General features: G+C 43.3%; 3 protein-coding genes across 3 annotated transcripts in view; 1 reads left to right on the forward strand and 2 right to left on the reverse strand.

The window, feature by feature from the left end:
- CENPI (centromere protein I) overlaps positions 1-285 on the reverse strand; it is a 68193-nt gene extending 67908 nt beyond the window's left edge. Inside the window, exon 1 of the mRNA XM_061409222.1 lies at positions 180-285. The gene's annotated coding sequence lies outside the window, so the exon portion shown is untranslated. The remainder of the gene's footprint in view (positions 1-179) is intronic.
- Positions 286-2136: 1851 nt separating this feature from the next.
- On the reverse strand, positions 2137-14973 carry TMEM35A (transmembrane protein 35A). Its single transcript, XM_061409223.1, has 2 exons — positions 14677-14973; positions 2137-3972 (listed from the first exon to the last, which is right to left on the reverse strand). The coding sequence occupies exons 1-2, from the start codon at positions 14794-14796 to the stop codon at positions 3559-3561; spliced, it is 534 nt and encodes a 177-aa protein (XP_061265207.1). The 5' UTR covers positions 14797-14973; the 3' UTR covers positions 2137-3558.
- A 26-nt stretch (positions 14974-14999) lies between these two features.
- The window catches only part of TRMT2B (tRNA methyltransferase 2 homolog B), a 69638-nt gene continuing 68021 nt past the window's right edge, over positions 15000-16616 (forward strand). Inside the window, 1 exon segment of the mRNA XM_061408762.1 lies at positions 15000-15067. Coding sequence (XP_061264746.1) covers positions 15000-15067 — 68 coding nt within the window.

Here is a 16616-nt window from a genome sequence, read left to right on the forward strand (position 1 = left end):
CCCCTCTCACAGCCTGTGTCAACAGGGAGCAAACCTGGCCGCGACCACGGACCCACTGGGCAGATTCCTGGTTTAGGGGAAACCCGACACCTTGGAGGACTGCCTTGCTCAGAAATCAGGAGATTAATTCTCTTCGGTACCTGGGCTCCCATTTTGCTGTGTGTCTAAAAGTACCTCACCTCGTACACTCCGCGATCCCAAATCCTCCGGGTTCCACCTCTCGGATTCAAATAAACGGGCTCCACCCCGCGCATGCGCTTCCGCTGGGACGCGGGAGGCGGCGGGGCGGAGCCACGTGCTCTGCTGAAGCTTGATTGGTTGAGTCACAGCTCACTGGCGCGAGGCGGTGCGCGCGCTGACGCTGACGCAAACTCAATTCCTCAGAGCCGCGCGCCACACCCGCCAGGGCCTGGGGACGCGCAGCAAGTCGGCGGTTGCTGCTGAAATCAGCTGATTGGCTGACGTTCCCCTTGTTCTAATATTGTTCGCATTCGTCACTGTGCGTAAAACAAAACGATTAGTGTCTCGGTTCTTGAATTTAACAAGACCACTTATAGTGATCCTTTTGCACAGGCTGATTCCAAATGTCGGGACTTTGTAGAAAAATATGAAACTGCAAACTTCTCAATAAAGGCTGTTTTCCCTTGCTGGGCAAGAGAATTAAGCTAAAGGGCCTGAGACCTCTGAAGCTGTCTCTAGGAGGTGAGAGGAAAGGACAGCTGAATCGGCCTTCTTTTTACCGAGAATGGGCATGTATACCTTCGAGGGTTTGCTGGAAACGGCGTCTTGTACGTAGCTGGCCAATCAAAATGCAAAGGTTCCTAACTTTGAGGAATCGATGGACTTTACAGACACTGGCTAAAACAGCAACAAGGGCTTAGTCTGAGACCTGAGATTAGTCCCTGGCTTAATCTTCTTAGAGTGGGGGAGTGGCGAGAAAAGATAAAAATTTAGTGACTCTGACAGATTTTTTTGAGGCCAAAAAAAGCCCCATAAACTGTAGGCAAAACTGTGGGAGGAAACTTTGCAATCTTAGGGAGAGATGAAGAATCAGATTATGTTGATGCATTTGGGAAAGACTACAGCAAAAATGTGGAAGTTGGACTGTGAAGAAAGCTGAGCGCCGAAGAATTGATGCTGTTGAACTGTGGTGTTGGAGAAGACTCCTGAAAGTCCCTTGGACTGCAAGTAGATCCAACCAGTCCATTCTAAAGGAGGTCAGTCCTGGGTGTTCTTTGGAAGGACTGATGCTAAAGCTGAAACTCCAATACTTTGGCCATCTCATGCGAAGAGCTGACTCATTGGGAAAGACTCTGATGCTGGGAGGGATTGGGGGCAGGAGGAGAAGGGGACGACAGAGAATGAGATGGCTGGATGGCATCACCAACTCGATGGATATGAGTTTGAGTGAACACGGGGAGTTGGTGATGGACAGGGAGGCCTGGCGTGCTGCAATTCATGGGGTCGCAAAGAGTAGGACACGACTGAGCGACTGAACTGAACAGCAAAAATGGTTATTTGACACATCTTACATGGTTTTCAAAGTACTTTCAAGAACTCGTGTTTAATCATGCATGAGAACGGACTTCAATATTTTCTATGATAGCTGCTCTTCCTTATCTAGTAAAACTGAAAAATTCTTGAGACACATTTTCATGATTTTAATCATTTCATAGACTCATATGTAAATTGGAAAGAATTTAAGCCTTCAATCACCTTGTTTTTGTATATGAAATTGGGGCCCTGTGTGGTAAAATAATTTGCCTAATGTGACAAGTCTGTGGCACTGGAATTTGTGCAAGTTTGTGGGTACATATATAGTGAGACACGCTGGCTCATCTTTATTTATTCATCTGCAATTTTTTTTGTGTGAAATCATTCTTCAACCTTCCCTTGGCACCACCAAACCTGGGAATTGTATTGAGATCTTAATTTTGTGGCTTTCTGTTTCATGTGCTGACATCACAAAATTGTGAGTGAACCATTTAAATGAGATTAGAAAGTTTTTAACCTCACTAGTATATTATTGTGCTCCCCCTTGTCTTTATTTTCCTCCCACATCCACTCAAAAATAAAACAGCCTGAATCCCATGATATGACACTTTCTTTCTAGACTTTCATTATTTGTCCAGACTATTTCCTCCAAACTTCAAAAATGTTTATTTTGAAAGAATGAGAGAAATAAGACAGAGAGGTATCAATTAACAAGAACAATGACACTGAAGAAAATACATTAATTTGTACTCCCCACACACAACACCCCCACCCCTTTCCCCATCCCTGGCACAATGATATTTAAACCATCAGAGCACATCTAACAAGGAGAAGCAGCAGTATATAATGAAGAAAGCAAATTTTCATACTGCTCAATCCGACTAACCCATATTGAATGTCCTTCCCCCAGCTAAACTCCACCCACTGAAAGAGGTATAGTAGAGGAGACAACCATGGGGGTAACTTGGATCTCTGCTTACACTAGCAAAGTTCAGTGAAAATTCAGTAAGAATAGTGAATCTGATTGGCAGGAAAGACTGGATACAGCTCCTCTGTCAAATTTCAGATGATTGAAGAGAACAGCTAGAGTTGGAGATTCACAGACTTGTAACAGGACTAATCTTTGCTCCCTCAACTGCAACAGTGGAGCAGCTGCCAAATCCTGGTTAGCTGCTGAGAATAGTGGAAATGAGGCAGCTTTTGGCTTAAGAAAATCCAAAACAGATGTCTGATAACAAGTTTATTGTTTCAGTTTCAAACTGTGAATAAAGGAGCTTAGTAGGCTGGGCTCCGACAAAGGCAAGGTGAAACTTCCAATTTTATCACTTGAAGAATTAGACTATCTACTGACTGCATTATTTCCCTTATTTTAATTAAACTCAATATGGAGTATTTACAATTTAAACAACTTTTAAAGTAGAGGTTAATTCATTTTACATGTAACTTAGTGTCTCAAATTGAAGGAACTTTTTCCTAAAGCGGGAGGTTTAAGTTTTCAGCTTAATCTAATGAGGCATCCCTGTATCCCATGGGAATACATAGTTTGTTTTATACCAAGAAGTAAGTGGGATTCTCTTTATAGGAGATTTGTTTTATTCTGCCTTTACTAGAATCAGTCTATAAAGGAAAGGATACCTATGCAGGATTAGTTCAAGATCAGAGCCTTTTCCTTCACACATGCATGCGAACACACACATACACACACCCACACCCACACACACACACACACACAGAGTAAGTAACGTTTACCCACACATAATCTCACAGTCACATGCTTGCTGGAATCCATCTCACAAATACACTTCAATAGTTAGCCATATACATGTACATGCAGCAAGATGTGAGAGTTGCCCCAGAGTGATTAAAGGTGGTGCACACACGTCTATGTGGGGAGGTCATTTTAGGGTATAGGTGTACACAAGCCAATAGGACCATCAACTTGCAGGTTATATGTGTCACTTTTCCCCCAAGATAAATAAATCAAATGAAAAACACACACTGACATCTTCCTGGGTGTCATGGAGGCAACTGCCTGGAAGGTCCATTTTTTGCACTTCTGCTCTCCTACGACAATTTCATTTTGCCCTGAGGGGCCTTCTCGTATAAGGACGGCTGCTCCTCGGTATTCCCGGCATTGCCGTCACTCCCCGCATTCCCTGGAGGCGAGGATTTCTTCTCAGAAGACCGGTCTTCAGGCTTGCGGGCAATCAGCAGGCGGCAGGTGAGCAGGATTCCAAACACCAGGGCATGGGCGTAGCGTTTGAGAGGATCACCGACTAGCTGGTGGAAGAAGAGGACCGCCAACACCAGCAAGAGGAGGAAAAAGTTGGCCACATCTTTGGGACGCCCAGGCACAAGAGTCATGACAATGCCACAGGCCACCTCAAGAGCACCAATGCTTTTGCGGAGGAGAATGGAATTGATCCCCATTTTCTTCAGCAGAGGGAGGGCTCGCACATAGCTCTTGTAAGCACGTTTCTAGAGTGGAATATCATAAAGAAATAAATCGCTGCATTAACCATGATTTTACCATTAGAATGAAGAGCACACAAGCAAGGTCCTTCTTCTCCACTATTCCCTTTCCACACCAGTCAAGGGTGTCCTGTTCTTTATTTACCATGTCCCCTAAATAAAAATCTTATAATAAAGGGAAAAAAGCAAGCAATCTGCTGAGATCCTTGTGATTTAATCCTTAGTAACACCATCAAAGGTAACAGAATTTGACTTTATAGTTTAAAAACACTTTTTTTCTGCCAAGCGTGAGTGTCAGCAATGGGGATTTGGGATCTTAGTTCCAGACCAGGGATCAAACCCAGGCCCCCTGCAGTGGAAAAACCCTTGAAAAAAATTTTTTTCTGATTATAAATCATAAACAACATTAAGAATTTAGAAGAAAATTCATTGGGCCCATGAAAACTGGTACAGATTAGCCATATCCACATTTTCCAGTGCCTGCTGCTACTGCTGCTAAGTCACTTCAGTCGTGTCCAACTCTGTGTGACCCCACGGATGGCAGCCCACCAGGCTCCCCTGTCCCTGGGATTCTCCAGGCAAGAACACTGGAGTGGGTTGCCATTTCCCTCTCCAATGCATGCAAGTGAAAAGTGAAAGTGAAGACACTCAATTGTATCTGACCCTCAGCGACCCCATGGACTGCAGCTTTCCAGGCTCCTCCATCCATGGGATTTTCCAGGCAAGAGTACTGGAGTGGGGTGCCATTGCCTTCTCCGTTTCCAGTGCCTACTTTGTCCAAACGCAGATGCATATGAGCAACAACAAAAATGAAACAAGACAATAAAGCCTCACTAATTTGGACTTCCCTAATTTGGAATTTTTGATAATTCAAAAAATATCTGAGTCGGAGTTTACATTTGTGAAATCTGTAAAATTTTTTTTTAAAGTGTGCTAAGCAAATAGAAAATTTAAATGTATGCAAATGTTAGCCCCTTATATATCTTTAAGATATAGTAAGCCAAAAATCATTCTCATGGTCATTGACATAAATCCCTGGGCTTTTACAAGGCACTGATTAATTTTAATTCAGTAAACACTTATTGAATACCTATTATGGATTATGTGATGGAGATATAGAGATGAATATAACAGGGTCAAGAAACTGTTGTTCTAGTAGGGGGAAACATGCATAAAAACATCATGGAAGCAGCATGGTTAGTGGTATATAATAGAGTACTGTATAAGGTCTAATTGTAGCCCAAAGGCAGATATCATGGAACAAAGAAGGGAGGCACTGGTTATATTGCAAAGTAATAGAATTTTACTGACCTTAGAGTAATAGATAATAATATTTTTCACTATTCAGATGGACCCAATCCTTATCTTATAGTAAATTGATGAGATTTTATCAAATCTGTTTTTTCCTGGTTTTGCCCAGTACTTTGTTTTCATGAAGCATCCATTAATTCATTCAATATTTATTAAGTGCCTCCTTGTGCTAAGCATTGTGCTTGGTACTCTGGATACAGATTTCAATCATTCAAAACCTTGCCTTCCTAAAGTTTGCATTTATAGGAAGAAAAGTTATGGAAGTACATAAATACAATGTAGCATTATGGTCGTAGGTACAGTGGAGATGCACTGGAGTGGTCAAATTTCCCTAGATGGGGACTGAGAAAAGCTAGAATGTAATCTTTTTTTTTTTTTCATATTTATTATTTTTTTTAAAATAATTTTTAACATTTTTAAATTTCAGGTATACACATGCTCCCCATCCTGAGCCCTCCTCCCTCCCCCCTCCCCACACCATCCCCCTGGGCCGTCCCAGCGCACCAGCCCCAAGCATCCAGCATCGTGCACTGAACCTGGACTGGCATCTCGTTTCATACATGTATGAATGTAGAATGTAATCTTAAAGAAAAGCAGGTGTTTGCAGAATCAATAAGGGAAGAGCAGTACAGGCAGAGGAAGCTAGATGAGTAAAGGCCCTGTAGGACATAATAGACTGGTGTATTTCAAACACTGCCCCAGCTCAGCATAGGTTGGGGGAGGGAGAGGTAAGGGGGAGACATGAGACAGAGACGACAGATATGAATCAGATCATAGAGTGTTGCATTGTGGAGCTGGACTTTATCCTATAAGCCAAGAGAACAACATAATTTGCATTTAAGGAAGATCTCTCTGGAAGTAGCATCAGGGATGGATTGGGAGAGGTATGCCGGGAAGTGAGGAGATCAGGTGAGAGACCTGGACTAGAGTAAGGACAATAAGGATAGAGGGAAGGGATGGAGTCAAGGATACTTTGAATGCAAAGTCAATAGGAATTGATGTTTTATCAGATGTGGCCACGGAGGGAAAGGGAGAAGTCAAGACTGCATACGGAAGAAGAGGGGGAAGAGGCAAGAAGGAATGAGGAACTCAATTTGGAGTTTTTTAGTTGAAGTTATCTCTAAGACATCTCTAAGTGGAGCTGTCTCATAGGCAACTCAGTAATAGAGGTCTGAGGTAAAGATACAGAATTGATAGTCATCAGTATTCCCAGGTAGAATGTATACAGTGGGAAATTTTGTGTGACAGACATTTTAATAAGGGGAGGAAGAAGAGAATCCACAACATAGACAGAGGCAAGTGTGGTTAGAAAAGTAGGAGGCAACACAGGAGAGATGGGGTCATAAGGGCCAAGAATTTTAAGAAGAGAATAGTCAAAAGCACCAGATGCAAGACAAATATTATAAGAATCAGGCAGAAAGCCAACTTGACCTGTTGGGAGCATCTGGTGCTTAGAATAATGTTCACACACTCTAGTTTGGAACGAATGTTAAGTCATTTCTCTAGTGAATGCACCTTTATTTCATGGACTAATTATCGTGAGTGGCACAAGATAATCCTTTATGAGTACTGTTTTAAGATCCATGGTTTAGATTTTTTTTTAAAAAAAGCATGGGTTTGGATTCAAACAAGCTTGGCTTCAAATTCTATCTCTGTTACTTTCTAGTTGGGTGCCCCCTGGGCAAATTACTTGCTTCTCTGAGTCTCATTTTCCTGAGCAAAGCTGGGACTAAGATGAAATGAGTTAGGCTATGTCCCCTGAGTACAAAATTTAAGAAGGCACCAAAACACTCATTGATTAAGGTTAATAATATCCACACACACAAAAAAATCACAACTTTAAACAGAAGCAGGATCCAATTTTGCACTTGTATGACCCTGCCTCACACCTCTTCCTAACACTGGCCCTGTCAGATCCTGTCTTAGTTGTCTTTATTTGCCTTTATTCACCTCTGACTGGTTTGATCTCCTTGCTCACAGCATTCTCATTTTTGGTGATCTGATCTGACTCTTGAAGCTTCCAAATAATTTGGGTTCCTTGGTAGCTCAGATGGTAAAGAATCTGCCTGCAATGTAGGAGACCCAGGTTTGATCCCTGGGTTGGGAAGATCCCCTGGAGAAGGGAATGGCCACCCACTCCAGTATTCTTGCCTGGAGAATCCCATGGACAGAGGAGCCTGGCAGGCTACAGTCTATGGGGTCACAAAGAGCTGGACATGACTGAGCAACTTTCACTTCATTCACCTCTAGTCCCTACCCTGTTACTGAGCATATAAGAAAACTCAAAGTATCAGTCCTTCCTCCTCCTTCTCATTTTAGGTTAAATCAGGGATTTTCGGAGAGAAATTAGGAGAGGTTGACCAGTAGGAAGAGTAAAACTCTGGGTTTAACTGAGCTAGACACATATGGATCAGAGTTGAGTCAAGGGATAGGGCATCTGGTGGTTTCCTCTCACTATTAGCCTAGATGCCACCTGCTCACTCTCTGTCTCTCTACACTCTAGTGATGGTAGCAGGGGACATGAGGGGAAGAAATCTAGACCCAAGAGTTTTTCTTATCACTCTGAAGGTTGGACTTTTTCTAATTAGCAACACAAAGCTCCCCAAGAGGCAGATCCTAAATCCTAAGTGTAACCTTCTAACATAATAAACACAGGAAGCAGGATGATTTTCTTACAATCAGTTCAGAGCGAAGATTTCTAGATGGTGACTGAGTGGCTTCTGGAAACATTCCTTTGTTTTGCCTAGGGCTAACCACCCATCATTGAAGAATAGATTTTTATCTATACTATAGTAGAACCTTTAGGCCAAATTCCAGGTCTTTAAATCAAGTTCCTATGGCCTCGATGAACGCTTTTCTCTCCATTTGGTATAACTCCATATTACTTTTTCAGTTTATCTAACCTCTGGAACTGCAGCTGTGGATATTTGTATGCAGCAGTTGCCTCTTTCTTTCCTTCTTTTCTCAAGAGGAAACTGCGTGTGGATAAGTCATTTCATCACATCTTTGGTTCAAAGCTGAGTAGGTACAGATAGCGTCTCTTCTCCAGGACTCCAGACAGTGAATGTCTAACTTGTTAGAGATGGGACTCAGCTTGGATAGGGTCTTGACAGTATAGGAAGCCCTTTATTCTTTCTCCTGTGGAACAGGATAGAGACATCAAAAGTATCCTACTATTGCCAGCCCCCACAAGACTTGGGCCAGGTCACCTCAATTCTAATAGAAGGGTCACATGTCTATAGTAATTAGATCTCTAAAGACTTTAATTGTTGTGACAGTAAGAATAAAGAGTTAACTGAGTCACTCTCTCAAAAGGCTCTCCCAGTTCACTTTGTTAGGTCTGTTTCTTTCTTGCAGACTTTGTATAGGTCTGTTTCTTTTTCATTGCCATGACCCAGACCCTGTAACCATAGTTTCCTTATAGTAAAAGGAGAGAGAAGTGTTTAGTCAACCTTTTCAAATACCTTTAGTCAAAGACAGTCATCCAGAAATATCCATATTAGCTAAATTCCAATTCTAGTTTTGCCCCTAAATTGCTTGGAGAAAATTAGTTAAGTATTGTATTACCTCAGTTTCCCCCCTTTTGAAATTAAATGAGCATTTTGGAGATTTGGTCAAAGAATCATAACATCATAGCATCAACCAAGGGCCACATACACATATTTTATCATTACTGAAGCACACAATTAGAAATCCATATATTTGCAAGCCACAGTAATTACTTTAATGATAATAGCAATGTTTCAAGCCCGTTCATTTGTATAGTATGAGATGGTATGATTCAGACATGAATCAAACGTATATGGAACCTTTCTTTAGTCATATCTTTTTGCTTCTTATCATTTAGTCTTCACAACACTCCAGGGTTCATGATCTCATATTAATTACATTAAACTTGAACACCTCACAACTGTCTAATAATACTCATCTTCGATTACAGTTAATTACCCATCCAAGCCAGCTAACAGGACAAAATGGGAAGAGAGGGCAAATAATTTGTTCCACTTTAGTTCACTTATACCAGTTAGGCAAACGAAAAAAAAAATTTTTGGCTAATATACTGTATAATTCCATTTATTTGTTGCTATTCAGTCTCTCAGTCATGTTTGATTATTTGCAACACCACGGACTGCAACATGCCAGGCTTCCCTGTCCTTCACTATCTCCCAGAGTTTGTTCAAACTCATGTCCATTGAATCGGTGGTGCCATCCAACCATCTCATCCTCTGTTGTCTGCTTCTCCTCCTGCCTTCAATCTTTCCTAGCATCAGCGTCTTTTCCAATGAGCCAACTCTTTGCATGAGGCAGCCAAGTAAAAACAGAAAAAACTAACTTATATTGTTGGAAGTTGGGATTTATGCAGGGAGTGGATGTAGGTACTAACGGGAAGGGGCCATGAGGTTAGTTTCTGGGATGCTGGTCATGTTCTATTTCTTGATCTAGGTTACACAGGATTCTTAAAATTCCTTGAGCTGTACACTTAGGTGTACATTTCAGTATGTATGTTATACTTCAATACAATTTATAGGGGAAAACTATATGAAAGCAGAAGAGAGCATTGACAAAAATATATTTTGGCTAAAAACCTCAGTCTGGTTGCTATATTAGATCATAAAGGCTACATAAGTGCTGAAAAATTTACTGACTCAAGTATGATTTTCCTGAATCTCTGTAGGGAAAAAAAAAGCCATATGTGAATGATAGATCATCTCTTAAATGCAATAAAAAGCCATCACATGCTTAATTGCCAAATATCATGTGAATAAAAACACCTTTTAAGCAGTTCTACTTTCCACTATCATATAATGCCCACCTAAAAAGGAAGCTGCAAGCCTGACCCTACTAACCAGAGTGGATCCCTCCCAGATTGCATCTAAGGGGAGAAGGGTCTGACTTCCACTCAGTCAAAAGTCGCTCTAAAACAAGCACAGTTGTTGGCCATTGGAAGCTACAAGCTCCCTGGCATAAATTCCAATGTAGTTTAGCTTAGGCTAGCTAGCTGTGTAAACTAAGCAAAGTCACTTCACATCTCAGGGTCAGTCGCCTCTCTGAGGGAATAAACATATTGTACCACCTCAAAGAACAGTCTAAGCATTGGTAAATTACTATCTTATTATGTAGTTGGAATGCAATTAATAGTGTGATTGGAAGCATAAAAGATCACCTGTGGACATTAAATAAAACCCTGGGGAAATACTGAAGGGCATTTAACTACAAATAAGCAAATCATTCAAATCAACAACAAACCTTCCCTATGAGGGGCTGCAAAGAAGCGGCAAAGACTTGCTGTGTCTTCTTCAGGGTCAAAAATCCTTTGGCTTCAATGTGACAGGATTTTTGGTGTTTTCTTACTGTTCCATTTGTGGCCCTTTGTGCATGCGGGATAGAACCACTGCTAGTGAACCCCTGCTACAAAGAGCTGAATACCAAATAGAGAGCAAGTCAACCATTCATATGTTAAACTGCCTAACAGCATTTCTGTACTGTCTCCCAATTCCAAGTGAATTAATGAAGGCACTTAGTCAAGGGAATGGTCGGTCGTGTTGCATTCACGTGGGATTTAGAGTACTCTATAGTGACACTTGCTAAATTGGAAGGAGGTATGGAGTGACACATACCAAACGGGCTATTCAAGAGAGGCATCCAGAAATTCTGCACGAGATCCACTATGCACTACCCAGCAGCAAGTGTAAGGTTTTCTATATTAGCTGATTGCATAGAGGTCTGTTCACCAACACATGTAAAAATAGCAACCTGCTCTTTTAAATGCCTGATTTCAATCCCTTAAACTGGTCCTTCAAATTAGTCAGGAAATCACTGCATAACATAGTGTCAATTATATCATCACCTGAACCCAGAGCATTTCTTGAACACCTACCATATTCATATACTGTACTAGATTCTTCCATATGCAACCTCAGTTAATATTTACAACAACCTCCTGTGGTAGGTATTATCCTCATTTTACGGATGAGGAAACTGAGGCAGACGCTTCAGGAGTGTCAGGTCTTGAACCCAAACCAATATGACTCAAAGTCTGTACTCTTTCCACTAACCTTTCCTGGCTTCCCCAGTAGAGACAGGAAAGAAGTTCATATCCATTTGTCTGTCTAGTTTTTAGCAGTGATTCTCCATGGACGGGATAACACCTAAACAGAATACTAATGGCTTTAGAACAACAACAACAAAAAATAGTTGACAGAAGAACAAAAAGAAAATCCAAATTAAAAAAAATTGGTTTCAAAGTAAAATGAAACCCCAAAATATGGGATTGGGACAGTTGAACTGGTACCAAAAAAGGAGAAAGAATGTGCCACATATTTTCAAGAACCGGTCGTAAGTTCTGACATCCAAAAAAGCAGTTGTAACCATTAATGATTCCTCTACTGGGAATACTGAGTCACAGATTTGGTTTCTAATCTCTGCTCCAGCAGCAGCTTAGCCTAGCATCTTGGATAAGTCATTAAACTTGCCTTGTTTCTGTTTATCCATCAATAAAATAAGCATAACTTTAAAAAATGAATCTACCTCACTGAGATGTTTTAAAGAACAATCATAAACAATAACAACAACAACACCTTGAGATTTTATATAAAAAGCCATTGCAGTCAATACCTGACTAACTCCATCAATGCAGAGGAATCACTCCTCAATGGAAAACAGAAAATCCCAGATCATTATCCCAGCTGATCTCTGGTTGGAGTCCTGAGGGGCTGTAACCTGCTTCTAAGAGGCAAGAAATGACTTCTGAACTGCATCATCAAGAGCCAACCAGAGAAATCTGAAGGGTGGTGACCAGCCAAGACAATGCTACAATGACTCATTCATTCACCAAGCCATTCAATGAATATAAACTGAGCACCTTCTTTGTACTAGAACTGAATTGTCCCCACTTTCTATGGGTTCAACAATAAAGCTAGGCTGGCCCAGGCACAATGCAGTGGGCCCTATGCCAGAAAGCCATCTCTAGCCTGGGGCCTAATACTCAATACAGGAGAGAACTCTGGACAAGGGCAGTCTGAAAATTCTCTTTAAGCTTCTTAGTACTGTGATGTTTACCTCCCAGCTATAGTTCTTCCATTTCCTCCAGATGCCCTTAAGCACAGAATTGTGCATGCGCGCACGCGCGTGCGCGCACACACACACACACACACACACACCCCGGCTTCCCAGGTAGCTCAGCTGGTAAAGAATCCGCCTGCAATGCGGGAGACCTGGGTTCAATCCCTGGGTTGGGAAGATCCCCTGGAGGAGGGCATGGCAACCCACTCCATTATTCTTGCCTAGAGAATCCCCATGGACAGAGGAGCCTGGTGGGCTACAGTCCATAGCGTTGCAAAGAGTCAGACACACACACACACAATCATTCTGTACTGCTGTATTAGATTACACCTATTTAAATATCTTCCTTTGTATGATATGGAATCTTCATATATTCTGCCTTTCACTAGACTGTAACAGACAGCTCCACTCCCTGGGAAGAAACCTACTGTAAACCCATTTGTGGCTGATTCTCCTCCTGAGCGCCTGCCAAGCTGATCGGAAGCTTCCCGGTGACTCCATCTTAGTTGGATTGCCTGCAGAACCTAACACTGTACTTAGGGTGCAGCTTGGATGGCCTCTAAAGCAGCTGAGCAGGGTCTAGGGAGACAGGGAGTACACTGAGGAAGGGTACTATGTCCCTATAGAAAGGGAAAGCTTAAATATACCTAAGGCACACACACACACACAAACATATAAATGTATGTATATATGAAAAGGAAAGAAAATCAAGAGCATATGCATTTATTTATAACCTAACGCCAAACTACTACTGCCAAGATAAAAATATAGTGGCAATTCCCCTCCACCCTTTCCCTCTGCCTTTGGTGGCTTCTGCTACCCCACCTCCTCTCCCCTCCCCTCTTCTCCCCAATGCAGGCTGTCTTGGATACTCATTTTGACCTGATTTCATTTCCATCTGGTCAAATGTTATGGGAGGAGGGAAAGCGGGAAAGAGAAATGCATTAGGATTTGCCACTGGGGCTAGCCCTTGGCCCTTGAGTGTTAGCTGCCCTCCCTGACCCCAAGGTGATCCTGTGATGAGAGAGACATGGGAAACACAAGCTTAAACCCTGAGACTGAAGCCAGAGCTTCTTGCAAACATTTCCGAGTATCTATGATTTGCCAGGCTCCATCCATTTGCAGCTCATGGTTGAGGGGCTCTGGAAGGCTCCGCAGTGAGCTCCATGAGAGCGATTTATTCCTGTCAACTGTCAGCGTGTGGGGCTATTCCTCCTAGCCTCAGCCCTAATGGGGAGTCCCTCTTGCCTCTTCTCTCCTCCTTTTTCTCTCCTAAGCTCCTTTCCTTCTTGACCTTGAGAGCCCAGTAATGGGTTCCCTCCCAGGACTGGCAGTCTGGCAGAAGCAATGAGAAGCAGGTTCTCTTCAGCTGGGGTGGGGTAATGAAGAAGCAGAGTGACTGGAGGAGAAGCGAGAGAGCAAGAAAGTGCTGGAAACATCCCCTGTCATCTCCTTCCTACTCCACAGCCTGGGAACAAGTCCTCTTCACGCCCAGCTGGGGAGTGCAGCCCAGCCCCCAGGTTGCAGAGGAGATGTTTTGGTCAGTCACCTTCAGGTGATTTGAACTCTGCAGAGGGGAAACCCTGCAGAGGGCCTGGCCTTGGGCATCCACAGGAGCCAAGATGGGGATTATGGACTATTTTGCGGGAGGGAAAAAGCAGACTGCAGATTAGCCCAGAAACAACACAAAATAAAACAAAACATCCAGCTTTCCCTTGAGAGAAGAAGAAGCAGGGTTTCAGTGACCTTTATTTGGGCCAAATCTGCTTTTGTCTCGAGGATATAGACACACGCCCAGGCAGCTAGGGGAATACCATCCGCTCCCCATCTGGGATGAGGGATACCATCTCTGCCCCTAAAAATTGCTTGTATTAGTAGCCCATTCGCCCTCAGCTCTTTCCTCCTTCCCTTTTGTTCTTCCCCAAGATAAATAAACTCTCCAGCTTGCTAAACTCTTAGCTCCAAGGGAAGCAATCAGACTTGCAGACTGGTTGCCCGGACTTTGGGTGTGCTGGAAGGAGGAAAGGGCTCCTGCCGGTGACAGGTGTTACGCAGGTCTCAGCCCTCGGGTTTACTTGGGGGTGGAGGGTTTACTTGGGCAACCCCTCCCCCAACTGGCATTCAGTGGCTCCCAAACAGTTGTTCCCAGCTAGCCCACAAACGATCTCCCTCTCGTCCAGCTGCTCCTTCCCAGCGCAAAGTTGTTGGGGAGAAGGGAGGGTCCGGGGTGGGGGTAGGGGTGAAAGGGCTGGGACCTTGGACCAGGGAGGAAAGAAGGGGAGAGGTACTCTCCATCCCTTCGGAGTGCGCTCCTCATCACCCGTTGACTTCACTTACCATCTCACTGTAGGCATCCTTGCTGAGCCTGGGGGTCAACTTGATAGTCCCCATGAAAACAAAGAAGAGTCCCAGGGCCACTGAGAGGGCCACGACGGTTACGGTTCTAGGGGATGCCATGGGGTCACCAAGGCAGGTCCGGACTAATCGTTCTGCTTTGCGCACCCTCTGGTCTAAAGCGCAGGCATTTAGCGCAGAGAGAGCTAAAGGGACACTGCGGAGGCAGCAGGCAGCTAGAATGACAAAGGGAGAGGAGGGAGCTCGAGAGAAAAATTGAGAGATCGAGATTCAACCTCTCTCACTACAACAATCGCTGGGTCCTAATGCCCTACGGTTGCTCCTCACTGGCCGGAAAGCACAGTCTCGAAATTAAACGAAGTCCCAAACTGAGGTAGAAACTTCAAGTCTTAAATGGGGAAGGTTATGTTGCGAATTCAGTCCCCGGGCTGCCTCTGAAATGAGGAATGAAGGAAGATCATTCTATCACTTCCCCCCAGGAGCGCTTTCGATCTCTCTAGTTCTTTAATTATTCACTCTCACTTTTCAGCCTCTCTTCTCTCCACTTTTCCTTCCTCTCTCCTTCTCTCCCCTTTTCCTTTCCCTCACCAAAACATGAGTCCTAGGAGTTGCTAGTTTCTGCAGTAGGTAACACTCGAGGATGAATCTGCAAAGTTTTCAGGCTTGATTGTTGCCAAAGAAAGCTTTATCTTCCTCTTCCTCCAAGTTTTTTCATGGCTCCTATTGCTCAGTGGTTAATTCCAGAGTTTTAAAAGTGACATTTAAGGCCCTCCACATTTGGACCTCTGCCTCTCTTTGGAGGTTTGTGTGTGTTCAGTTGTGTCCAACTCTTTGTAACCCCATGGACTGTAGCCCACCAGGCTCCTCTGTCTATGGAATTTCCCAGGCAAGAATACTGGAGTGGGTTGCCATTCCCTTCTCCAGGGGATCTTCCCGACCCAGGGATCAAACCCCAGTCTCCTGCTTGACAGGCAGATACTTTACCAATGAGCCACCTGGGAAGCCCCTTTGGAGGTTTATCTTCCAACAACCCCCACTGCCACCCCATCTCCTTTCTACTCATGGTCCCATCCAAGCTGAGATGTCCCACCTCCCCTACATTCGCTTTCCCTGCTCGGTCACTCTTCATTAGCAATCAGCCTTTTCTTCAGTGCCACCTCCTCCATAAAGACTTCCCTGATGCACTCCCAGCTGGATATGATTTCTCCCTCTGACTTCCTGTTCTAGTAACCAATATTTATTGGCTGTTAACTAAGTGCTAGACACTGCCTTTGACTTGTATTAACTAATTTCGTCTTAACAACATCAGTGAGCTAGATGAGTTCCCATCTTATGGATGTGACATTGAGGCAAAGGGAAGTTAATTAAGTAACTTGCCCTACAGAATTCAAACCTGGGCAGTCATTTCCAGAGCCCAGGTTCTCAACCATTCATCTGCTGCCTCTCTGTATAATATTTTGCATCATAAATATGGCGCTTACCTGATACTGAACGTTGTAATTACACACACAGATGCAACTTTTTGAGAGGCAGTGTTCATTAAGAGAGAACAGTCTGGAGTCAGACCCAGAAGGTCCAGGGTTTCAATCCCAACTCTACCACTAACTGTAAACTTGGATAAGTCACTTATCTGAGCCTCCATTTCCACATTCATAAAATGTGAATGAAAATTCTACTTCAAAAGTTTGTTGTAAGAATTTTATGTTCATAAATTGCTTAGCACAGTGTCTAACACAATGAGACCTCAATGGATGTGGTTCTTTTCTTGCTTGTTCTGCTTTCCTAATCCACACCACAACTAGCTATGATTGTAAGCATTTAGATGGTAGGAATAGGACTTACCTGATGGTCCAATGGTTAAGAATCCACCTGCTAATGCAGGGGACACAGGTTCTATTCCTGGTCTGAGAAAATTCCACATG

Source organism: Bos javanicus, chromosome X (genome assembly GCF_032452875.1).
Source record: "Bos javanicus breed banteng chromosome X, ARS-OSU_banteng_1.0, whole genome shotgun sequence".
In the NCBI taxonomy this organism is placed as follows: Eukaryota; Metazoa; Chordata; class Mammalia; order Artiodactyla; family Bovidae; genus Bos; species Bos javanicus.